Source organism: Pelodiscus sinensis, chromosome 29 (assembly GCF_052426305.1).
Source record: "Pelodiscus sinensis isolate ZL-2025 chromosome 29, ASM5242630v1, whole genome shotgun sequence".
In the NCBI taxonomy this organism is placed as follows: Eukaryota; Metazoa; Chordata; order Testudines; family Trionychidae; genus Pelodiscus; species Pelodiscus sinensis.
This window is the reverse complement of record NC_143080.1, coordinates 6,400,852-6,426,091: the sequence shown is the minus strand read 5'-3', so window position 1 is coordinate 6,426,091 and position 25,240 is coordinate 6,400,852. Positions and strand designations below refer to the sequence as shown.

General features: G+C 49.9%; 1 protein-coding gene across 11 annotated transcripts in view; it reads left to right on the top strand.

Annotated features, from left to right (window-relative positions):
- Positions 1–25,240, top strand: part of LOC102463920 (zinc finger protein 385C) — a 222,168-nt gene that overhangs the window by 111,272 nt on the left and 85,656 nt on the right. For 3 of the 11 annotated variants that reach the window (XM_006130939.5, XM_075911607.2, XM_075911602.2), the window contains exon 1: positions 14,746–14,965. The exons of 7 other annotated variants lie outside the window; for them this stretch is intronic. In XM_006130939.5, coding sequence (XP_006131001.2) covers positions 14,956–14,965 — 10 coding nt within the window. In that variant the 5' untranslated portion in view covers positions 14,746–14,955. Of the gene's footprint in view, positions 1–14,744; positions 14,966–25,240 lie in introns of those variants that run through there. One more of the 11 variants, XM_075911599.2, reaches the window with a different exon arrangement.

Below are 25,240 nucleotides of genomic sequence, written 5' to 3'. Positions count from 1 at the left end.
GCTGTGGTTTGACAATAAAATATCTGGAAGATCTATTAGACCTTATACCTCAAGGTTTAAGCCAGTCTCTAATATCAGAGGGATCTCTGTGGAGGGCAGATGTCCCACAGCCGTGACTGCAAGGTACTTACACCTTCCTCTGAAGCACCAGACTGGAAATGAGGCATACATTTTTAATAGCGGGAGTAATTAACCATGGGAACGATTTACCAAGGACCGTGGCGGATTCTCAGGCTGTTTGTAACTCAAGACTGGATGTTTTTCTAAAAGTCCCTCTTTAGGAATTGTTGGGGGGAAGTTCTGCGGTGTGCGTTACACAGGGCGGGTCAGGCAAGAGGATAACTGGCGCCTGGAGTAGAGAGACGCTGGTTCTGATCCATTCCGGCTGATTGGTTCGTAGGACTTCTCAAGGCAGGAAGCCACCGCAGCATCGTGAAGGTTCTGGATTTAAAACTAAGGGCTGGTTGCTCTTCCCGGTATGGAGGTACCCGGGGGTTGGTGTTGTGGGAAGGGTTTTGTTGTGCACTGAGGCACATCTCTGCTTTCCAGTGGGACTCCGTGGGTTCTTGGGCTGAGGAAGAACAGCATGAGATGCTCCAGCTTGTGTTACACGGCAGTCCAGGCTAGATGATCTGAGGCCTCCTTCTGGCCTTAAAATCGATGAGATTATAAGAAGAGATGTTCTCTACGTAGAAAGGGCATCTTTGCCTCCATGCTCTGATTTCCTCCTCGCTAGTCCCCAGGCTCCTTGGCCACGGCTACACTGGCATGATTTTCTGGAAATGCTTTTAACGGAAAAGTTTTCCATTAAAAGCATTTTCAGAAAAGCACGTCTAAATTGGCAGGATGCTTTTCTGCAAAAGCACTTTTTGCAGAAAAGTGTCCTTGGCCAATCTAGACGCGCTTTTCCGCAAAAAAAGCCCCGATTGCCATTTTCGTGATCGGGGCTTTTTTGCGGAAAACACTACTGTGCTGTCTACACTGGCCCTTTTGCGCAAAAGTCTTTTGGAAAAAGACTGTTGCCCGAACGGGAGCAGCATAGTTTTTCCAGAACAGCACTGATGATTTTACATTAGATCGTCAGTGCTTTTCCGGAAATTAAAGCGCCCAATAATAATAATAATATAAAATAATAATAATAATTAATTAATAATAACTAATAATAATCAGCCAGCCCCAGGGTCCTGCCACCAGACGAGGTACCTATTCCAGTTCTTCTGCGCTTTCCCATGGGTGGCAGCTGATGCGTGAAATCCCTGATTCTGAGCTCACTGAAAATGGCCCAGAGACTCCAGTTGGCTTTCATGGGCCCTGTGTACTTTCCTAATTCAACGTTCTGACAAGTGTTTGGTCTGGGTCGGGAAGAAGGGTCAGGGTAATATTGGAAAGTTGGCACCTATGGGAACCTTCCAGCGTTACAAGCCACCTCCGGAGGTGTTCGTAACTCTGAGGTTCTGCTGTCTGTCATTTAAATTTTTTTTTTAAGGATTTTTCTAATTTGATGTTAAAATACCCATCCCTTCTTCTCATAATTAGTAACATATTTTAAGATTTTTTTTCCCCTTCATTTTATTCTCAAGCCTCTTCGGGTGCCCTGGCCACCTTGTTTAATCTTCCCCTTTGAAGGGTTTTCTTTCTGCATGGATCTGGTTAAACAAATGCAGATGAAGAAGGGGAGATGTCATGAGGCCCGGTCCAGAGTGCTGCTAAAATGTACGTTAGCTGAGGATTTGCACACCCCTACCCCATAACTTGATTTAAAGTGTTCCCTAGAGAGGAGAATCCAGTTGCCTGTTTTCTACTCAACAAAAGCTGCAGGTGCTTTGAGAGCAAAGACTCCCTCCTTGAAATGGAAATTGTCCGGGACCCCAGTCCTGGCAGACTTCTTGCAAGCGTCTTGCATCTTATCCTCACACAGAGGAGCTCATTCATAGCAGAGGAATGTTTGGGCAGCCCCTGTCTTTCAGCAACCTGCCACACATCCTGTAACCGCTCGGGTGCATTCCTAGGAAGAGGGGGTTGAGGGGCATCTATCCGATACAAGGAGATGAATGCCTCTATTTAAAATCCCGAGACTCAAGGACGTTACTCTCCTGTTTGACGTGACTATGCTATATTTTAAATCCAAGCAGAAATGACCATCATTTTGGTATTAAATCTCAGTGAGAAGAGGGGAGTAAAAAAAGTTTCCTTTTTCAGAAAAAGGATGTTTTAGCTGCTTTCCTTGTGTTTAAAAAAAAAAGAACAGGAAACGTTCTTAATTGTTGAGTAGATCCTGTCGTTGCTTAAGGTTGAGATACTTCGTGAGGATCCCAGTTAATGGAAGGGGATGCATTATTCTCCACTCCTAAAATATCTCCGTTCCAAGAATAACAATCCTCAAAAGAGAGCTCGGAGCACTCTTGGAAAAGCAGAATAAATAACCAGACCATGGAGAAAACTGAGGCTAAACTTCGCCTTCCTGCAGTACATTCTCCCATCTGGTATCTCGCATCATGTCAAAACTCAGCATTAAACAAAAGACCTTTCTGAGTGTGGCCAGAATTGTCCAATTCTTCACGTCGCATCTAAACCTGCAGTTTGCGTGTCGCATCTGACAATCCCCAGTGCAAATCCAATAAGTATTTTTACTATGGAAAAGGAACATCCCCCCATTTCCCTCTCAGCTTGTACATTAAATTCTGTCCAACATTAATAGAGTGCCTTTCACCCCGCTTCGCTTTTCATTGGGGTTGCTGCAGCCACCTCTGGGGTGAAACATGACAAGTGTTTAACCGCTCACAGCAGTGCAATGAGAGCCTGATCCACTGAAGGCTATGCAAATCTTTCCATTGATTCCAGTGGGATTCGGCTCAAGCTCCCATTTACCCGAGGAAGAGATGCTGCTCTCCAAATGGCAGGGGGAATTTAGGGAGGCAGGATGTAATGGCACTCCAATGGGGAAGTTTGCCTGGGACAACAGCCCTACCACCTAGGAATGCTTTCATACTGCAATTACCAGAACGCTAAAAGCCACAGGAGGTTTGGTGGTGCAGAGGAAAGGACCTAGCCGTAGGACACTTATTAAAACGTTCAGAAACTCAAAGCCATAAACCCCAGGAGGTGCTTGAGAGAGAACAGGGAGTTGGCAGGGCCTCTGGGAATCCAGGGAGCTTAATCCTTCATCTTCTGTGTGGGAAACCCCCGAGGGGGGAACCCAACCCTTTTCATACATGTTATCTTAAAAACACTCCTGCAGAAAAGGTCACCGTCTGGCTTTCTGGCCTTTCAGTGATCAAAGACTGTAGCATTTTGTTCCACGCCTGAGTCGTTTTGCTTATGACGGGGCTTCCAATTACAGAGGCCAAGAGGAAAACCTATCCATGTCTGTCAGGTATATTAATTTTGATGCTATCTAACATCTTTCGCTTCCCCAATTATACCTAATTCTTTTAATAACAAAATTAGCCTGGAGGGGAGCTAGAGAAGCTGAGTAAGCTGAAGATGGGGACTCTCCTCCCCTCCCCACCGCGTCCTCCTGTATCTGCAAGAATCTAGGGATCTGCCATTCACGTGGCCAGAGTCCCTACCTGAAGGCACATTTGAAAATGAAGGACTAGGGGTAGAATTCGGTCCCCACTGAAATCAGCTGCATTGACTACATGGGGGCCAGAATTTCACCCCAGATCCTTGAGTCTCTGTGGTCTGTTGATTTCCTTGCGACTGCTCAGGAAATAAGGCACAGCAGTGCGTAAGCCTGTGCTTGAGGGTCGTTAGCAGGCCCTGTTGTATGCTTGTGAGTGGCAGGGCATGCACAAGGGAGCCTAACAGGACCTAGGAAAGGGCACATGTTGCACTTGTTTATTTGCATGGGGATGCATATGCAGCACCCTTCTGAGAGGGGCTGTAGTGCATGCATAGGCTGCTTGTCACTAGAGTACTAGCAAGAGAGTCCTGTTCCGCACCCTTCTGGGCGTGGTGTACTCTCCCATAAGAATGGCCATACTGAGTCAGACCAAAGGTCCATCTAGCCCAGGACCCCATCTTCCAACAGTGGCCAATGCCTGATGCCCCAGAGGGAATTAATTGAACAGGGAACCATCAAGCGATCCCTCCCCTGTCACCCATTCCCAGCTTCTGACAAACAGAAACTAGGGACACCATTCCTACCCATGCTGGCTAATAGCAATTAATGGACCTATCCTATAGCTGATCGCCATATTTGGGGTCGGGAAGGAATTTTCCTCCAGGGTAGATTGGCAGAGGCCCTGGAGGTTTTTCGCCTTCCTCTGTAGCATGGGGCACAGATCACAGCTAGAGGATTCTCTGCATCTTGGGGTCTTCAAAGTATTTGAAGGCTTCAATATCTGAGATATAGGTGAGAGGATTATTCTAGGAGGGATGGGTGAGATTTTGTGGCCTGCACTGTGCAGGGGGTCAGACTAGATGATCATAATGGTCCCTTCTGACCTTGGAGTCTATGAGTCTATTAGTCTATGAGACCTAATCTCTATGAATTTATCTAGTTCTTTTTTGAACTCTGTTAAAGTCCTGGCCTTCACAACATCCTCTGGCAGGGAGTTCCACAGGTTGACTGTGTGTTGTGAGAAGAAAAACTTCCTTTTGTTTGCTTTAAACCTGCTACCAATTGATTTCATTTGGTGACTCCTACTACTGATGTTATGGGAATGAGTATATAACTTATTCACTATCTCCATACCAACCATCCAGTGGCACTGAGATCACTTAGGGTATGTCTACACTACCCCGCTAGTTCGAACTAGCAGGGTAATGTATGCATACCGCACTTGCTAATGAAGCCCGGGATTTGAATTTCCCGGGCTTCATTAGCATAAGCGGGGAGCCGCCATTTTTAAATCCCCGCTGCTTCGAACCCCGTGCAGCGCGGCTACACGGGGCTCGAACTAGGTAGTTCGGACTAGGGTGCCTATTCCGAACTACCGGTACACCTCGTTTCACGAGGAGTAACGGTAGTTCGGAATAGGACCCTAGTCCGAACTACCTAGTTCGAGCCCTGTGTACCCGCGCTACACGGGGTTCGAAGCAGCGGGGATTTAAAAATGGCGGCTCCCCGCTTATGCTAATGAAGCCCGGGAAATTCAAATCCCGGGCTTCATTAGCAAGTGCGGTATGCATACATTACCCCGCTAGTTCGAACTAGCGGGGTAGTGTAGACATACCCTTACAGAGAGAACAATGAGTCTGCTCTACAGCATTAACTAACAGCCAGCAGTTAATACGGTAGAGGCTCATGCACTCAGCTCCGGAGATCCCAGGTTTTTTCTACCTGCAGATGACCAGGGTCATAAGAACATAAGAATGGCCATACTGGGTCAGACCAAAGGTCCATCCAGCCCCGTGTCCTGTCAGCCGACAGTGGCCAATGCCAGGTGTCCCAGAGGGAGTGAATCGAACAGGTCATGGTCAAGCCATTTCTCTCCTGCCATCCATCTCCACCCTCTGACAAACAGAGGCTAGGGACACCATTCCTTACCTCCATGAATTTATCTAGTTCTCTTTTAAACCCTGTTATAGTCCTAGCCTTCACAACCTCCTCAGGCAAGGAGTTCCGCAGATTGTCTATGCTCTGTATGAAGAAGAACTTCCTTTTATTTGTTTTAAACCTGCTGCCCATTAGTTTCATTTGGTGGCCCCTAGTTCTTGTATTATGAGAACAAATAAATAACTTTTCCTTATTCACTTTCTCCACACCACTCATGATTTTATAGACCTCTATCATATCCCCCCTTAGTCTCCTCTTTTCCAAGCTGAAAAGTCCCAGTCTCTTTAATCTCTCCTCATATGGGACCCATTCCAAACCCCTAATCATTTTAGTTGCCCTTCCCTGAACCTTTTCTAATGCCAGCATATATTTTTTGAGACGAGGAGTCCACATCTGTATGCAGTATTCCAGATGTGGGTGTACTATGGATTTATATAAGGGCAATAAGATATTCTCCGTCTGTCTCTATCCCTTTTTTAATGATTCCTAACATCCTGTTTGCTTTTTTGACGGCCGCTGCACGCTGCGTGGACGTCTTCAGAGAACTATCCACGATGACGCCAAGATCTCTTTCCTGATTAGTTGTAGCTAAATTAGCCCCCATCATATTATATGTATAGTTGGGGTTATTTTTTCCAATGTGCATTACTTTACATTTAGCCACATTAAATTACATTTGCCATTTTGTTGCCCAGTCACTTGGTCTATTGGTGTTACGCTCACACTTGGACCAGAAAGCGCCAGGATGTGTTATCTGCTATGGAGGCATGTCTCCAGATGCTTTCACTATGTATGTGACCATTTGGGGCCAAATCTAGTAGTGGGAAAAGTGACTTTCATTCAAAGGTGTATCGGCAGCTGTGCACCCCCCTGGCAACCCTACTGCAGTCCTTGTAGCTACGTGGGGGGCACTGAGGGCCTGTGGAATGAAAGCCATTAAGAATTCATACGCATTCCAGCCTGTCTTGCCAGTGCACAGAGTGGTCAGTCTAGCGCAGTGTTTCTCAACCAGTCGTACGAGTACCCTCGCGGGTACTCGAGAGAAGTCGGGGTGAGGGGAGGGGGGTGAGCTATGTCCACACAACTGAAATTTGGAGAAAACCCAATTTTTGTTTTAAGTTTTACAGCACTTTGTTATTTTTGTACTTTTTACACCCAAAAATGTTCATCGCCCCCCTGCCTACGATTAAGTTATTTATACAAATGTGTTTCAATGGTAGAAAAATAATTTGTGTGTTTGAAAACTGTAGGTACTGGGGACTTATCATTTTTTTTAAAGGGGACTCTAGTGCAAGGGGGCTGCATTGGTCTTCTGATTTGCTGAACTGGCTCCCCCAGCATAACTAGCTCCTTGTCACCAGGGTTAGCCTCAGGGAAGGAGTCGGCTCATTCCAGGCCTAATATGTATGCAGACATCCTCTGGCTGTGGATTTGGCTGCATTGGGAGCTGGGGTGTCATTCCCAACCCACGCCACAGCTGCACTGCAAACAGCGGAGCCGTGGGAATGGAAAGGTCTCGCCGCCCCGACTACGGGCCCGTCTGAGACACTAAGCACGTCCTCGGGGCCGCCAGCCTCCCCTGCTGCTCAGGCCGTGGTGGCTCCGCTGCGGCGCCGTCAGTTCTGGTTACGTCTCCTTGAGCAGCGATTTCACACCGCCAGCTCCAAGCACAGACACGCTTTCGCAGGCCCGTACGCGGGGTGGGGGGAGGGGTGCGAATGCAGCCCCTATGGTCCCGCAAGTCAGCGAGAGGAGGCTCGAACTCAGCCCTGCATCCTTCCCCCCGCAGTGGGGAGCCCATGCTGATGCTGCAGCCTCGCCCCCGCTCAGGGCCGGCCCGAGCCATTTGTGCGCCCTGGGAGCGTGGCGCCGCCCCCGGGAGTGCTATGCATGTGTGGCCCCGCCCCCCAGGCGAATGGCGCATATATGGCCATGCCCCCAGGCACACGGTGCATGTGTGGCCCCGCCCCCAGGTACCCGGCGCATATGTGGCGCCGCCCCCGCCCGGCCCGCCAGCACCACGCAGCGCTCCCTACAATGGGGCATCCCGGGCAGTAGCCCAGTTGGCCCGTACCTTGGGCCGGCTCTGCCCTCGCTCCTTCCCCTCACCATGAGGATGGAGCACCAGTGCCAGCTTCCTGCTGGGTGAAGAGGAGGAGGAGAGAAAGCCCCAAGCCTTGATGCCTGATCTGGCTTGTGGGAAAGAAGTGCTCTCCCTCCCCGGGCTGGGGAAACAGCAGTGTGCAGACATGCTTCCTGGAGGCTTTCCCCACTGCTCCCATTGGCCACAATCTGGCCAATGGGAGCAGTGGTAAGCAGTGCCTGGGATGGGCGCAGGGCCTAAAGATAATTAAGTGCCCCCACCCCCTCATGCCCAGTCCTCCAAACTCCCCCGAGACCCTGCACACCCACCCTGTTCTTGCACCCTCCCTTGATCCTGCACCCTCCCCCCCGACCAGACACCCTATCCCCAGCCTGCTTCTGCACACCCTTTCTCCTGAACCGTCCCTCCTAGCTACACACTGCACCTTCCCTTCCCCTGCGCAAATACCCTACTCCCAGTCTGTTCCTGCACTCTACCTGCCATCCAGATCTCCCATCCTCACCCCCTCCCGCCCAGACCTTGCACCCTCCTTTCTCTCACTGGCAGCCCTGTCCCACACACTGAACCTGAGGGGCTCCACAACCTCTGAGCTTGAGGGGGTCCACAAAATCCACTAACCCTGGAACCCCAGAAGAATAATTCTGGCCTACGGGAAGCCCTGAACTTCAGTTCTCTCCGTCCCTCCCCCGGTGGGGCTGGAGCACCAGAGGGGTGAAGTGTCTCCATTGGGGGTCTCATCAGTGAGGGTTGGGGGGTTTTGGAGGTTTTTAAATTTTGCTTCTCACTTGTGTGATCCCCAACTGATTTTTCTGAGGGTCAGTGGTCCCCCCCCGACCCAAAAAAGGTTCCCCACCCCTGCCATGAATAAAGAAAACATGGGAACTGACATAAATTAATATTTTATTTTACTTCTCTAGGAGGCTCACGATGCTCGCCAGCCTCTCTCTGGAGGTAGGCAGCCCCAGCTCTCTCCCCAGCCATTGGGGAGGGCCAGGCAGAGGCGTTACAGCCCTGGCCAGCCTTGGCTATCCCACACCCCCGGCCGCTGGGCAGGGAAGTTTTTTTTTATATATGGAGAGAGATTTAAAATGGTGTTTGATAAACTAACATGTGAAAGTTAAAGCCTGTTTAACAATGTAAATTAATATTTATTTTCTTACAGGTTAAATTGAACCGTTCTCTCCTACCTTCCTTCTACCCCCCTGGCCTTGGCACCTACTGCTTTCTCCCCCTGGCCACCGTGGGGGGGGGGGATTGGGGGGCCAAGGCCTCTCCACGGCAGGCCCAGCTAGAGGCTGAATGGCTTCCATCCCGCCCCTCCAAGCACGGGGGAGGGAGAGGCCACGTGACTGAGGGCAGAGGGAGGGGCTGCAGGATGTCCCTCGGGAAACGTTTTTTTTAATATATGGAGAGAGATTTACAATGAAGTTTGATAAACTAACATGTGAACGTTAAAGCCTGTTTAACGATTTAAAATAATATTTCTTTCCTTATAGGTTAAATTAAGTCTCTTAGTTTACAGGATCTCTGGGAACAAGTGCACACTTACTGTATGTTTTTACTACACTCGGTACAATGGTGCCTAGTTGCTTGCGGCCTTTAGGAGTTACCACACACACCATGAATGTTAAATAATAACAACGTTGTGGCAGGTGTCACCAGCTGGCGCTGTTAGACAGAACCTTCCAAATGCCTTTCCTCCGTGTGTGAGCAAGTTTTGATGCTTTGGAAGACATTGGCCCTGATCCCAGGGGAATTAGGCCTCTCAGTACTTTTGAGGGTCTGAGCTTTTGTCTTAGTGTTTGAGTTACATTCCCTTTTTCGTGAGGAGGCAGCTTTTGGGGAGAGGAAGCTGTGTGGCTAGTGAAGGGCATGTTCTTTGTCTTGGGATGCAGTTTGGGTTAGTTCTGTAGGCACAGCTGGTGCCTGGGTGTTGTAATGGCAAATTTGGAGACGAGATCACCCTGCATGCTGTTTGTGCACTCCCTGGCTTTGTCTACACTACGAGTTTTTGTCAGAAGAGGCAATGCAAATAAAGCACTGATTAGCATATTGTCACGCTTCATTTGCATCATCTCCTCCAATGCCTTTTGTGCAAGAGGTTTTTGCACAAAAATAGGCAGTGTGGATATGTCCGTTTTGCTCAAAAAAAACCCTTTTTTTTTTTTGAGAGGGATAAGGGTTTTGTGCAAAACAGACACATCCACACTGCCTGTTTTTGTGCAAAAACCTCTTAGGCAAAAGGCATGAGAGGAGATGATTGAAATGAAGCACGGCGATATTCTAATCAGCGCTTCATTTGCATTGCCTCTTCCGGCAAAAACTCATAGTTTAGATATAGCCCCTTTGTTTATGGCTGGATGGGAAGAGGTTTTCATATAATCTGGTGTAAGTCAGTGTTCCCTCTAAACTTTTCCATCCATGTGCAGATTTTTTCCAGACACGTGTGGAATAATTTTATGTGCACCAAGGCATGTGTGAATGTGCACCACCAATTGAAACAAAAAAACTTAGCTGTGGGCACTCTGCTAATCAACTGGGTGGCATCTGAATCTCTTCTGAATGTCTGCACAGGCGTCCAACTTACAGGGAACACTGGTCACAGCATGAAAAAGCTATAGCAATCACAAGGCTGTGAAGCCCATATTTGCCTCTTCTATATCTATAATCTGTTGCCTCTTCTGTATCTATACAATCTATAACTCTCTGCATTCTCCTTCAGCTTCAATGTTTGCTTGCATTAGTCATTGCCAAACTGCTGATGACATGAAGCAAGATAATATTAAACTGAAATAGCCCAACAAAGGCCTGCTAACAGGCAGTCAGGCGACAGCTGTCAATGGCCGACAAGCAAGTATCCAGTCTAAATTTACTGCTGCTGACTATTGTGAAACAAATACCATGTGCGTGCATGGCACGTGTATGTTCACGCACGCAGGAGCCTGTAAACGTTTTTCTGAATCGGTCCCTGGGCAGTTGCCGCTCTTAACGCTTTTTAGCTCCAAACCCAGCCTGTTCCCTGCAAAACAGGCAGGGGGCGTGTGAATGATCTTGAAGTTCAGACCAATGAGCTGCTTGTGTTTGAATATGTCAAGCTGGGTCCCCATGCTTGATAAGCGAGGCTGCCTTAGCCAGCACATATCAATGCAATGCACTAAGGTTTGTTCTGCTGTTTCATTCGTTCCTCAGCAATCAGTTGCCACAAACTCTTGTGGCAGAGCAATGCTTGGACTTGCTATCTGAACTTGTGGTTCCTGAAGATCAGCTGGATGTCGGGTTGATTTAAGGAAAGAGAAAGCCTAGAGACACTCCAGCTGAACTGCACCATGCTAAATGTTTCTAGTGGTTTCAGGCGTTTTACAAAATGTAATTTTTTAGCATTTGCTTTAATATGTGACTTGTTCTAAAGGAAGCTGTGTGTATCCATGGATGCCCTCACAAAAGGGTTTGGCTTCTTGTTCATTGGTGGTTTCTTTGCATTTGTTTTTAAACTTAAAGAGGCACATTTTTGCCAAACACTCCCAATTATCTGATCTGTAAAACAAAATAAGTCTTCTCTAGTAATCTTGATTCATAGATCGCAAAGTTCTGTATGCATAGCAAAAAATATCTGGAGTTAACGTAATGCTAACAAAAGTGTTGAAGGGATATTAAAGCTTGTTCTTCGGGGCTTAAGCCAATTTCTTTTAAAGATCAAGATGATGTAAAGAAGTAATGTGGGGGACAGATGAGGCCCCATCTACTACTGCAGGGTTCACCTTCCTCTAAAACATCTGGTGCTGGCCACTGCTGGAGATGGGCTACTGGATCAAAAGGAACTTGGCTCTCTTTCATTCTGGCTAGTGTTGTGTTTTTAAACTATGACACAACGCGAGGACAGGGGACTTGCCCAAGTTCACCTGGGAAGTCAGTGGCGCAACAAAGAGTAGCATCCAGCTTTCCTGCCTCCTCATCTTGCCCATCAGCCCAAGCTCTCTCCCATGGCACTGATTCACACTTCTTTTCGGTTTGCCCTTAGATGCGCCTTCAAGTGCCTGGGTCTGTACCAGAGAACAGAACCAGGCCCCATGGGTGAGGTAGACACTAGGCAGCGTATGATATCTAAGAACACCCTGCACTGGGAACAGATCCCTGCTGCTCTGAAGGACAATCGTTTCTAATTATCTCGAGGTAGGATAATTGATACCCACTCGTCTCTGGCTTTACTTCCCTTTCTTCTTAGCAGGGAACCACGCACTGCAAAGACATTGCTAATCAGGGAAACCTTAGCAGGCTGGAGACGGAGTCAGGGCGGATTGGAGTGAAGGTTGCCTTGGTGGGCACCAATGCGCCGTGAAGAGTTCGAAGGAGATGGAGCCGTGAATCGGGGTCACATTGTACCGTCACCCTACAAATAGCGGCCGAAAGCTGCGTGTGTGGGAGAACTGGGAGAACAGAGCTGCTGGGTACCTTGCCAAGGAACTGTTGTTTGGGGAAATGGTCGCAGGCTGAGCTGTAGCCGGTCCCTTCAGTACCAATACCAGGTTTACGGTTGGGCTCGGTACATGGGTTGCCCTGCCTGCAGATCCTCACAGCTGTTTGCCTGGGGCACTGGCATGGTAGCACACCAGTGTTCGGGGCGGGGAAGGGGGCGTCAGCCAGCCAGCTGCTCTGGGGGTCACGGAATAGCACGATGGGCAGTGGTCTCACAGAGTTGTCTGCAGGCACTCATTACAATCGCAGGCTCGGCGGCTGAGTCCAAACCCCTCCTCTCAGCTCCTGTCCCTGCCTTTGCACATCTGGCTGGCAGATGGGGAACCACGAGGGGCTACTTGCTGTGGCGCCTTGTCTTATCTTTGCAGCGGCGCTTGGATGCAGCCTTTCCAGCAGAGGGGAGGGAGGACGTGCCGGGGCCTGAGGTGATGGCAGCCAGCCAGCATCCTCGGTGTGGATGGTGGCTGCAAGGTGTGAAAGTCGGTGAAGGCTCCTAGGGGGCAGGTTGGAACCACTGGCCTGGTGCAAAGTGGGGCTAAGGAATTAGTCCCAAGCAGCCCCCCGTCATGGCCCAGAGCCCCCTCATACCAGGCGCTGCCCATAGTACCCCGATGCGTGCCTTGGCTCAGAGTGCCTGCTGTGCGTCAGTGGCGCTAGCAGCCACCCAAGCGGTTGTGGGGTCGGGTGGCAGGTCTGGAGGTGTTTGCATTCTGCTGTGGAAGAACTTGAACCCAGATCGCCCGCGGGCTCTTTGCAGAGACAGCCTGGCCAATCCCAAATGCTCAAAAATCATGAGTCAGGCTCGCCAAAAATCATGAGCTTGGCTTATAAACCATGAGATCCTCTCCAAACTGAAGCTGCAGTGGGGTTTTGATTTGCTTTCTGCTCTGTGGAGCATTGGGAAGCTTTCCCCCCCAACCACAAAGGCTGGCAACTTACTTTTTCTCTCAGAGCAAAGGCAGGAAACACCGCAGACCCACTTAGCTCCAGAAGTTGGGATAGGCCCACCAGGGTGTGGGGAGGGAGCAAAGGGAGCAGTTAAATAAATTAATGGAGATTGCCTATCTCCTAGAAGCAGAAGGGACCTTGAAAGGTCATGGAGTCGAGTCCAGTCCCCTGCTGTCCGGACAGGACCAAATACCATCCCTCACAAATTTTTGCCCCAAATCCATAAGTGGCCTCTGCAAGGATTGAACTCACAACCCTGGGTTTAGCAAGCCAATGCTCAAACCACTGAGCTATCCCTCTATTGGCTATACTGTAGCCTGAGGATTCTAAATGGCCTGGGGCACAAGCTCCCACTATTTGAACCCAGCCCACCCTCTTCTCAAAGCCCCTCCCCCAGCCTTGCAGGAGAGACGACTAGACCCAAGCCCACCTGATTTTTGGGGGACAAATGCTGAAAAAAGGTCAAAGGGTGCTGGACAAAGGTTTAAAATGAGGGAACCGGATGGGGACACGGAGCAAAGATCCCCGGACAGGGCCCATTGCTCCTCAAAGCTGTCGATGGGGCCAGCGGACAGTGCCCAGAGGAACTTTGCCCAGATACGTGACACTAGGGAGGAACAGAAGTAGGCCCCACAGTCGCAGAGAGCACCTTCATCTAGCATCCTCCTCCAGGTATCGTATATAGCGGCTTTTGCCAGGGCCAGGAGCAGGGCCGGCTCACAACATTTTGGCACCTGAGGCGGGGAGCTCAAATGATACCCCATGGCCCCTCGCTTGGGCCAAAACTTTGCAAGGTCTCGATTCTGCCACTTTCCTGTTCTTCTCCTCTCCTGGCGCTGCTCTGCTACCTACAGACGCACCAGCAGCAGACACAATTTTCTACACTCTGGGTCCTAGTGGTGCCGCCACAGTCTGGCCCTTGAGCCTCATGGTAAGGCCGCCTTGGCCAGGAGGAGGTCTCGTGACTTTGTGGGGCCACGGATGGGGTGTGAGTAAATAAAAAGGCATGGGGAAAAATGCAGCCAGACCCTCAATAAGAGGTTCTGGAGGAGCCGGAATAGGGGCTGCAACCTGGCGCATTCTAGGTATGCGTGCGCCAGGTTCTCCCTCACGCAGGAAGGGCCGGTGCCTGGGATAGGGGTGAACCGCGCCAGGTACACGCCCGTGCTCACGACTCCGCTACCCGCAGAATCTCCGCCGGAGTGCCAGGGGGTGCGCTCCAGCCCCCTCTGAGGACTGGTTGGGAGGGAGGGGGCGCCATGCGCTCTGGGTGGCACTGAGGACTGGCTGGCCCGTCCCCACCTCAAGCCCCCCTCCCGTCGCCCAGGGGCCCCACCATCCTGGATGTAAAGGAAACACTAATTCTCACTGAGACGCCAGGGACCTTGGCGATACTGCAGAGAGCCGGGAGCAAACTTTCGCAGGTGACTCGCCTTCCCAGTCATGCTCCCCGGAGCAGCACAAGCCCGGCTAGAGCAGGGGGCAAGGAACTGAGCTATTCTAGGGGGGTCTCTCTCCAGCTCAAAGTTTCTTCGCTTTGACGGCTTCGGGGTTTCCTCTGCGTGGGCAGAAAAGCGCCCTTGTGGGGTCTCTCCTCTCGGAGAGAAGCTTTCTCACGCCAGTTCCCCCTCCCTTCATGTGAATACCTCAGCTGGGGGGCAGGCTACCCTTGTTAATTTCCCATCTGCGCTTCTGATTGGGCCGGGCAGGGCCAGTGACGGCGGGAGCGTGGCTTTTCCCTCCGCAGGGCACGGATCGCTAGAGCATTAAGCTTTTAATTGAGGTCTAAGTGTCTCAGTCCGCGGAAGGGGGTCCGCGTGCTGCGCGCAGCTCTGGAGCAGGCGGCAGGCTGCAATCCATGCGGTTGCATTGGTAAATACACAGAAAGGGGGGGGTTCTCCGCGGCGTGGAGGCAGCCGGAGCAAAAATGCTTTTAGGTAAGTGAAATGCAACTTTCCTTTCCTCGCGCTTACGCCGACGGGTCGCCCTGCTGTGCGGTCTCTGTAGGGAACAGCGCCTCGGAAGCGCAGCCGCCCCCATCCCCAGTTCCTGGCGCAGTTGGCTTTTGAATCCGTGGGAAGTGGGAAGGCTGGTAGCTAAAGACGGGGCTACGGCTTGAAGATAAAGGTTAGAGCTTTCCCGTGTGCGTGTGACACCGATCGGAGGAGCAGGGCCGTGGCTAGACCCCTACGGATGGGTGGGTAAAGTCCGTGCCTGTGTGTGCTGCTGAGGTCCCAACCGAGCAGCTGCGAGTCACTCAGCCACCTGCAGTGGGGCTTTGATAGAGTTCTTGAGCCCCGAAACATGGCATCAAGTCAAGGTGTGCAAATGCTTGTAAAACCTGCCCTATTTTCTCGCGATCCGAGGCCGGTTCAACTCCGATTACAGACCTAGGAATGTGTTTTCCCCCTAGGGCGCTTGGCCAAAGGCTTGAGGGTCACTAGGGAAAAAGATATGGACAGGAACTATTATGAGACTCATTAAACTTAGGAAGTCCTGGGTTGGAAATGGTGGCTGATTATAGGAGTGTGCTACCTGGGTATCCTCTGCCTAATTAAACTGTTAGGATCCTCTTTATCAATCCTAAACTGCAATAGTTATTGTCTTTTTACAAGCAAAGCGAATCCATATCCCTCCCCACTTCCATCCTTGGAGAATCCATTTGAAAGGAGGTTGTATTGTTTTTATTAGAACTGGTTACGTCTTGCACCAATACACCCCCCAGAACAGTCAACCGCCCCCCAAACACACACACGCCACCGGTTTCTTCAGCTCCCGGCTTTTTAGTCTTAATTACCTGTGGGATTCAAACTGAGCGTGATTCACTGCAGCCTATCGATTTTTCCCAAGGCTACGAGAAACAGGTTGTCTGCTGACGTGAGCTTTATTTTGTCCTCTCTTTTCATTTGGGGGGCAGTTTTTACTTTGGCGCATCCTCCTGTTTCTATTCTGCTTGCCTGGGAATATGATGCCAATGCGTTGTGCCCTTCATACGAAATGAGGTTTGTTGGGGGGAGAAACCAGGCAAGAGCTTTGAAGAAAACACAGTTCAGCAGCTGGCAAAAAAGCTCTGCTAATCCTGGTTAGTTGGTGTTTTCTGGCTGCGTAAGACTCATTGAGTCAAGCTGCAGCGGCAAATAGTGTCACGCTTGCCTACAGCCTGGTTTTGCTTGCAGACGTAGGAGCAGCGGTTCTGTGCCTTTATTATGATCATTGTTAACTTTCTGCCGTGCCGCTAAATGACACAGCTTTGCAGAACATGTTCAATGCTTTTCATTCCACTCCTGTGTCTTACGTTGTTGTTTTTGCCTTCCCTGTTATGGACGTGTCTACAGCTTGTATGTATAGGATGGTTCCTTCTGTGTGTGTGTGTGTGTGTGTGTGTGTGTGTGTGTGTATACATATAGTAACTATATCATGAACAGGGCATTTGCATCTTTATATCTGTGTGTGTTTTATAAGTCTGTGGCATCCAAGGAAACAGAGATGTTATTAAACTGGTACATCTAACTGGTGGGTTTTTTTTTTAAAAAATCCTGCATTACTTGTCAGCTGCCTTGCATAGAGCACTTTAGTTTTTCTAGTCATTTGAAACATCATCCATCTTCCATGCACTGACTTTTCCTGTGTTTCTGGAACAAATAACAGTTCTCGGGATATTTAGCTAGGATATTTGTTACCCAAAGCGGGTTTAAAAAACATTGCTTGCCTTTACCCCTGTTGCTTAAAATATGTAACTATGTTCTGAAATCTTTAACTCTTTATTTTTAAACTTCAAAATATAAATTGTACTGTATTCTGGCACATGATAGCACACTTTCTCTTGCTATTTTCCCTTATTCCTTGCCACACGTCCCTTTTACTTTCTATTTCCTTCTTCTCCATTTTTTCGGCATTCCTTCTCAAATGATAAAACAATGAGGATAATTTTACTCCGGAAAATGTCTCACCAAAGGGCACTGTGCAATAAAGTAACATTGCCTATCAAGGCCTAGTCATTTAATGGAATCCTTTGTATAATATTGTATTTAACAGGGGTACCCTGAAGTTTTGGAGAAAAGTCTGAGGCTGCAAAGGTTTTGGTAGAATATATTCTGTTGGCCATATTTATTCAACTTTCATTTACTTCTTGACACGTGTGACGTACCTTCTTCTGAGGAGGTATTTAAAAACACACAGAGTGGGAGTGAAACCTCTAAGTCTGAATATCTAAAGGATTAGAATTAAAAAATTCCATTTCCCTAGGACATTTTAGGGCCAAAGTGCTAGCATGTGAAGTTAAAAGCTGGCCATGGAAGTTATCAAGTAGGTAACTTTGAATGTATTATTAGTGCATGAATTTTGCAAGATTTCCTACGAGCATGTGAATTATTTGCTGCATTTTAAGCAAGGCTTTGAAATCCTTTATGAGGCTTTGCCATTGTTGCCAGTTGATCAAAAATTCATAGCTTGGCTGTAGTCAAAGGTACGATGACGCTCTACACTAGCTGCGAATCTGTCCCGCTTCATCTTTGTTGTTTTTTTCTCCTTGCATGCAGGAGTCAGGTTTTTTTTTATTATTTATGTGGTTTAAAAAAAAATAGAATGTGAAATCAAATGCTCCCGTAACAAAGTCAACAAAACTTTAAATTCGCTTAACGCTAAGAAGGCTGCTCAGCCCCATTGTCCCAGGGTGCATGGGAGTTTGGGCCGGCTGCTCCAGGTGAGATGCTGAGTGAGGTGTGTGGAAGCACAGATGCGAACGCCAATGGCGTGCAATAGAGATCTTCGCTGCAGCACTGCGCCTCGTTGAGGCTCCGATCCAGCAAGGGACTGAAACGTGTCTCGCTGACTCCAGTGCAGCTGCTCTCATGCTTACATGCAGGCATCTCCTTAGGCTCCAAGTGGCCATGGGAGTCAATGGGAAGAGACTTCAGTGCCCGTGGACAGGTCGTTGGGCAGGTCTCCGCTTGAAATGCTGCAGCAGTGCAAGGGATTCTTGGGATGAACCTGGCCAGCAACGGGGATGAATTCAACCAGTGCAGACCAGACAAACCACAGCTTACAGCAGATCAGCTGACGCCCTCAGTTCCAAGCAGGGGTGGGCTCCGCATTGCTTGTTTGCACTGCAGGCTTGCAGGGGCGCAGCCGCCCCCGTTGCTGGGCCCTCCCCAGTAGAAAGGCACCAGACATCTGGACTGGAAAGGCCCACAGAAGAATGGGAGCACCTAGAACTGTGGTTCTCAACTGGTGGTCCATGGACCACTGGTAATCCATGGTGACTTTTTTTTGGTGGTCCTCAGGAACATTGTCCAAAGTCACATGGTGTGGGCAGGCACCCCAAATCTGTTAGTAAGAAATAAATTTCAAATCAACATGATCGTTGTCTGCTCTTTTTTATCATGTCTCAAAAAGGAGGTGGTCCACGAACATTTTTTAATTGGCCTGGTGGTCCGTGGACTGAAACGAGTTGAGAACCACTCACCTAGGAGCGTGGTTGAGGACCACGTTGCTCCTTTGGGATGGGGTCAATTGGAGGTTGCTGGCACATGGTAGCAGGAAGCCACGCTGTAAATCGCTGAGTGGCATCTTGCTTGGTCCCGAAGACAATCGGGATGTATTGATCCATAGTTTATTTGGCTGCTTTTAATCGACTGCATACTAATGCTCTCTGTTCTCTCCAGAAGAGTAATGTCTCATTAAACCAATAATCTCCCTCTCCGTCTGCAAAAGGGCCTGCGGTTATAACGCTTTCTCAGGAACATCTTTCTGTGTAGGGTGGATGCTGCCCAAAACAACCACCACAGTTATCTCCCCACAAATGGCTTCTGTTTTTACTTCCTCCCTCATTAGCTACCTTAAAAACCTGGGCATGTTGCTCTTCTGTCATTGTCTGGGTTTAATGGAGGAAAGAATTAACTGAGATGTACTCTCAGCATAATGGCAAATGCATCATTTTCCATCCCAATTTTGTTTTCTGATTTGGGTTTTGGGGTTTCTTCATCACGTGCTGGAACCTGGCTTTTTCTGATGTTCTTAGGGAGGAATTTCCCCATCAATACACCGGTTACTTTTATCACAGGACTAACTCTTGGAAAGGTCTTGGGGGAGACGATCCGTTTGCTAATTGCAGCGCTAAGCTGGCATCTTCAGAGACAGCGCTAGTAAGTCTTTTGAGACACATTTCCTCTGCTGCAAGCTAGGGAGGTTAAATTTAGTTTAATCAACTAATCGACTAGTTGATGGAATTTCCATTGACTAATCGATTAGTCGATAAGCGAGGGAGCTGCAGCAGGGTTAGCTCTGCCTTTTAAATGTATTAAGAGCCGGTAGGCAAGTTACGGCCCGTGGGCTGGATCCAGCCTGTCAAGTCACTGGATCTAGACCGTGGGCCACCCCCTTTGGGACCCTCGGGCACAGAGCAGCCAGCCACTTCAGACAGGGCCAGCTTTAGGCCGATTCGCCCAATTCCCCTGAATTGTGCCCCACGCCCTAAAGCCAGAGGGCCCCGTGCCCTAAACCCGGAAGTGTGCTGGTATGCCGGGCACACTGCAGGAGGGGGCGTCGGCCCCGGAGGAGGAGCACGGCAGCTTCTGTGTACTGGGGGAGGGGGAGTTGGCCCCTGGGTTTGGCTGGAAGGCAGGACTCTGCCCTGTAGCTGGGGATTTAAACGGGCCGTGACTTGTTTGTTTGTGTGCTGGGTTGTTTGGGTTTTTTTGGGGGTGGTTTTTTTCGTTGTTGTTTTTTGCTCAGACAAAATCTGGTTCGAATTGGGCCCTGCACTTCCTAAAGCCTTCCCTGACTTCAGAGTAGCTTTAAGCAGCTGGCTGCTCTCTTGTGGCTCTCTGCTTCCAGCACTGGTGGGAGGGGGAGGCTCTGTGCACTGCCTCCACCCCCAGTAAAATCTCTGAGCTCCTATTGGGTGGATAGTGGACAATGGGAGCTGAAAGATTTTACTAGCCGGCATGGGCAGCATGCAAAGCCTCCCCCTCTCCCCAGTGCCTGGAGCAGAGAGTGATAGGGAGCAGCCAGACATTTTGAGCATCCTGGGACTGCAGCAGGCAAGGAACCTGCTTTGGGGTCCTGCAGAGCTGCTGGCCGGGAGCACCTCCTGGCCCGAGCCTACCTCTGGCAGCCCATCCCCTTCCACTCTTCAACTCCCTGCTACATGTAACCCCCCCCCCCGCCCCCCAACCCTCTGCAACCCCTTCCCTAGGTCACAACTCCCTCCCACACCCTGTACTCCTTCCTACACCCTTCCCCCAGGCAAGAATCTTCTCCTGCACCCATACCCCCTCCCAGATCCTACCCCAAGCCTTTCCCCCAGATCACAAACCCCTCCTTCACCCAAAATCCCTTTCAGACCCCAAACCCTCTCCTGTACCCAACCTCTATCCCAGACCCCACAGCACCTCCATAGAAAAGTGCTGCCCCTGACCACTTACCAAAATCTTGGAGTGCCCCCCCCATGAAAAATTATTGCCCACCCCTGCGCTAAATTGACCGCTGACAAGCACCCCTGTTGACCCTGGTAATCCACTGGGTCACAAGGACTAAGGGAACTTTAGGGAAGAGTTTCTCCCGTCGACCTCCCACAGTGGGGACACCACAGATATTCAACCTATGGCTTGTCAACTCTAGCTGCACTGTTCTTGTAGCTGGAGCTGCATCTCTTAGGTCGACTTTTTCCGGTAGCATAGACCTGGCCAAACTCTTGGGCAGTTAAGATCTGGCACAGGCTTGCAAGGGAGGCTGTGGAATCCCCATTATGTTGAGGTATTTAAGAAGAGGTTGAACGACTACCTGTCAGGAACGGTCTGGCTTTACCTTGTCCTCCTTCAGCACAGGGGCCTGGATGTGATGCTTTCTTGACGTCCTATTCAGCCCTGCATTTCTGTGATTGTCTCATAGCACTCTTAGGTGGGTCTGTTCCATTATCAAGCCATGATTGTTAAATCTATTCGGGATTGTGCATTGAGTGGCTTGCTTGGTTTCTTTGGACTCTGATGGTAGGGAAGTAAGTCTTGCTCCGTGTTTGTCTGTTTTAGGGGAATGTATTAGTACAGTCAGCGGGGGTGGGGAATTTACAATGACACATTAGAGCTAAAAATAAAAATCTAATTAAATAATAATGACAAATGTGTATTTGCTTCCAAGCATTGACCATGGCCGGCCTAGCTCTAGGGCGGGTTAGAGAAGAGGTAGATAATGGGACAGCCCTCGGCACTTCTATTACAAACCCTCTTTTCAAGGTGCCATGGAAAGTGGCTCCAGGGAGAAACTTGATGAAAAATTCCGAAAGCGAAGAGCGTTTGGCCATTTTATAATTCCGAGGGAGGACCGAGCTGGGTCACTGGTTCTGAAGGTCTTTCCTGCCCCCCTGGAACTCTCAACCCCGAAACACCCTCTCCAAGTCCCGAGTCTTTCTTTCCAATTCCTGTGATGCCTCGGCAGTGGGTGTGCTGCTCCCCTTCCCCACCTTGCTTTTCATGCTGAGTGGTGCCATCTCACGGTTCCCTTGCACTCACCCTGTGGACTCTTTAGTTCTGCATTTGCACAGCGCCTGGCACAATGGAGCTCTGGACAACGGCAAGACAGATGGACATTTTTAAATGAAATTCCTGCAGGATGGTCATGGTGAGCCGCTGAGTCTAAAGTCCAAGCTGATGATCAGAAACTCTTCTACTTTTACTGTTCATCGCCCTACCTTGTAAGCCTCTGTCTTGTTTGTTCAAAAACAGCTTGCCAGGAACGCTTTTCATAGGCACAGCGAGCTGGCGTGTCTCGTCCTGGTGACTGGGACGCTTTAGGATGGATCTCACAGCAGTGCCTTAAGGCCTCCCTGAGGATTAGGGTCTCTTTGTGCTGGGGGCCCAGCACATATATGGTGTAGCGCACACAGCCCTGTGCCAAAGAGCTTCCAGCCGACACAGAAAGGAGAAGAAGCTCAGCTGATTTACTGGAAGAGCTGGGAACAGACCCCAGGCCTCCAGATGCCTCGCTCTGTGCTTGAACCACTAAACCATTCTGCTTCTGCAGCTAGACTTGGGCTTTGTCTAGCCTTACCCAGAGATTGATCTTCTGGGGATCAATTTAGTGGGTCTAGGAAAGGCCTGCTAAATCGAACGCTAATGGCATCCCCGTCAACCCCGGTACTCCATGGGGTCACAAGGAGTAAGGGAAGTCAAAGGGAGAGTTTCTCTTGTCGACCTCCTGCAGTGGGGCCGCCAGAGACATTGGAATTAAGGTACATTGACTCCAGCTACGCAATTCTTGTAGTCGAGTGGTGTATCTTAAATTGAATTTCTCCCCTAGTGTAGATCTGCCCTTAGACTTGCTGTCACTAGAACCTGTCTGAGGCTATGTCTCCATTGGCACTTCACTGCGCTGCAACTTTCTGGCTCCTGGGTGTGAAAAAATACCCCTCCCCCGAGCACAGCAAGTTACAGCGCCAGAAAGTGCGAGCGTAAACCGTGCTACAGCACCGGGAGCCGTGCTGCAAGTGCTATTAGTTACTGCCCTCGCGGAGGTGGCTTACCATGCGGCCCCAGCTGCGCTTTAAACTTCGAAGTGTAGCCTAAGGCTTATGTAACACAACCCTGAGCCCAGAGGAGGTTAACGAGAGCACGAGTGTCAAGGCTGGCTGCTGGTCTGGCCGACACAAGAGGGTCACCCGGCAGCCCTGTCTGGAAGGTGCAGAATGGCGATGTGTTCTAAGCACCTGTTTCCAGACACACACACACCTCTGAGGCCACCTGTGTCCACTTCCACTCGTGTGAGCCCTGTTCCACCAGAGCCCTCGCACGCTCTCCGGCTGAGAGCACGGCCGGTTCACAATGGGCCGATATTAGAACCCTGTTCCACCAGAGCCCTCGCACGCTCTCCGGCTGAGAGCAGGGCCGGTTCACAATGGGCCGATATTAGAACCCGGTTCCACCAGAGCCCTCGCACGCTCTCTGGCTGAGAGCACGGCCGGTTCACGATGGGCCGATATTAGAACCCGGTTCCACCAGAGCCCTCGCACGCTTTCCGGCTGAGAGCACGGCCGGTTCACGATGGGCCGATATTAGAACCCGGTTCCACCAGAGCCCTCGCACGCTCTCTGGCTGAGAGCACGGCCGGTTCATGATGGGCCGATATTAGAACCCGGTTCCACCAGAGCCCTCGCACGCTCTCTGGCTGAGAGCAGGGCCGGTTCACGATGGGCCGATATTAGAACCCTGTTCCACCAGAGCCCTCGCACGCTCTCTGGCTGAGAGCACGGCCGGTTCACAATGGGCTGATGTTAAGCGAAGCAGAGATTGATGCTTCACCATTGTCCCGTGTCTTTGAGTAAACACAGCGATAGATGCTCCTGGATTGTTCTGTGAGTCCTATTCCCTTTTCACATTTTCCTGCTGGCTGAGGGGTATTGGGGGAAGGGGGATTTTCTTTATTTGCTCTAAATATTTGGGACACTTTGTAAGTCTTGCACCTGAAGCAGCTCCGTAGCGCCTTTGCCAGGCCATGTGGACTCACGTCCTGATGTGAATTGCACCCTGCCATTCAGAGAAGAAAATGGTAACTGCAAATGGGAGTAACTGCTTTGAAGTCAATGGAGAGACACTGCCAGCACGTACCTATAGCATTTGCCGGGAGAAGGGACACCTTATAATTCAGTGAAGTTACTTGCCAAAGGTGCTAGGCAGATATAAACAAAACCTCTCACTGGTGCTTTCTCAGTACACTCTGCACGTAATAGTGAGATAGAGATTGGGGCAACATTTCATCATCTGTCGCTTTGCTTGCACAGACAGCGTTCCACACGCAAGGTTCAGCTCTTGCGAATTTGCTTGGGTGCGCATGCTGGACAAGCAGCCTGCCCAAACCATGTTCACCAGTGCAGTCTGCATGCACGAGCCCCCACCCTCTGAAATTAGGGGGGGGGGATTTCTGAGGCAGCACTGACCCCTCTCTGGACACTCAGCCCTGAGAGTGACCCAGGAAACACTGAGGCCATGTCTACTCTAAATGGAGGATCGAAGCTGTGGCGGTTGATCTTCCGGCATTTGATTTAGTGGGTCTAGTAAGGACCCACTCAAACGAACGCTGAGGGCAACCTCTTTGACTCTGGCGCTCCTTGTAGTTGTGAGGACTAAGGGAAGTTGACGAGAGAATTTCTCCCATCAACTTCCTGCTGTGGGGACACTGGAGAAATTCGACTTAAAGTAAGTTGACTCCAGCTACATTATTTATGTAGCTGGCATTGCCCATCTTAAGCCAACCTTCTGGTTTAGTATAAGCCTGACCTGAGATGTCTCTATTCTCTTCAGAGAGAATCATTATGGCATAGCAGGTGGGGCGCTGGCTGGGAATGAGGAGATTGGGGATCAATTCTTGGTTCTGCCACTGACCTCCTGTGTGACTGTGGGCAAGTCTCTTCCCTTGGCTGTGCCTCGGTTTCCCCTCCCACTCTTTCTTGCCTATTAAACGCTTTGGGTAAACGACGGTCACAAACTGAGCATCCACTGCTTAGCGCCGGTGCCTGCCGTAATAGAAATAATTAATTCTGAGAGTGGGTGATTGAGAAAGCACTGCTGCAAGAGATCTGCACCCTCTTACAGGTGCAGGCCAAAGAAGTGGGAGGGAAAAGAACCTGCTTAATTCGCTCTGAGTCAGCTATTTCACCGGAACGGTGAGAGAGCCTCAATTTAAATTTCTTTCCTCCCTTTTAATTTCCACCAATTATTCTTTGGCTGTAACAAATTGGACGGGGTTAGAATGTATAAATTAAACAGAGCCTGGAATGGAGGCTTAACTGATCAGGGGATTGTTTTCTGTTCTTTGCTGAAACATTCCTCCCCTTCCACAAAGAAAGAAAGAAGGGGCGGAGGGGGGATCAGGAGGAGAGAGCCTGCCTCCAGGCGTGAAGGAGACAGAATTAAGATTTGACAATTACCTCCCTCTTCCTGACTCGGCCCCAGGCCAGGATTAACCGGACTCCTTTCCTCTGTTGAGAAGCTAGTTACCTGCCACAAAGTTGCATTCCTCTGCCGAGACAAGTCCGATCTTTGCTCCGGTGCTTTGTGTGAATGCAGGAATGAAACCACATGCTGTAGCTATGGGGGTGGGGGTTCCTGGGCCACCTTGAAAACACAGAAACTCCAAGCCCTTCCCAGGTGCAGGGGAGTCAGGGGTGACTTTTCCTAGGCAGGCATTTCAAAAAGCCAGTTTCCAACTGATGAGCTGGTGGC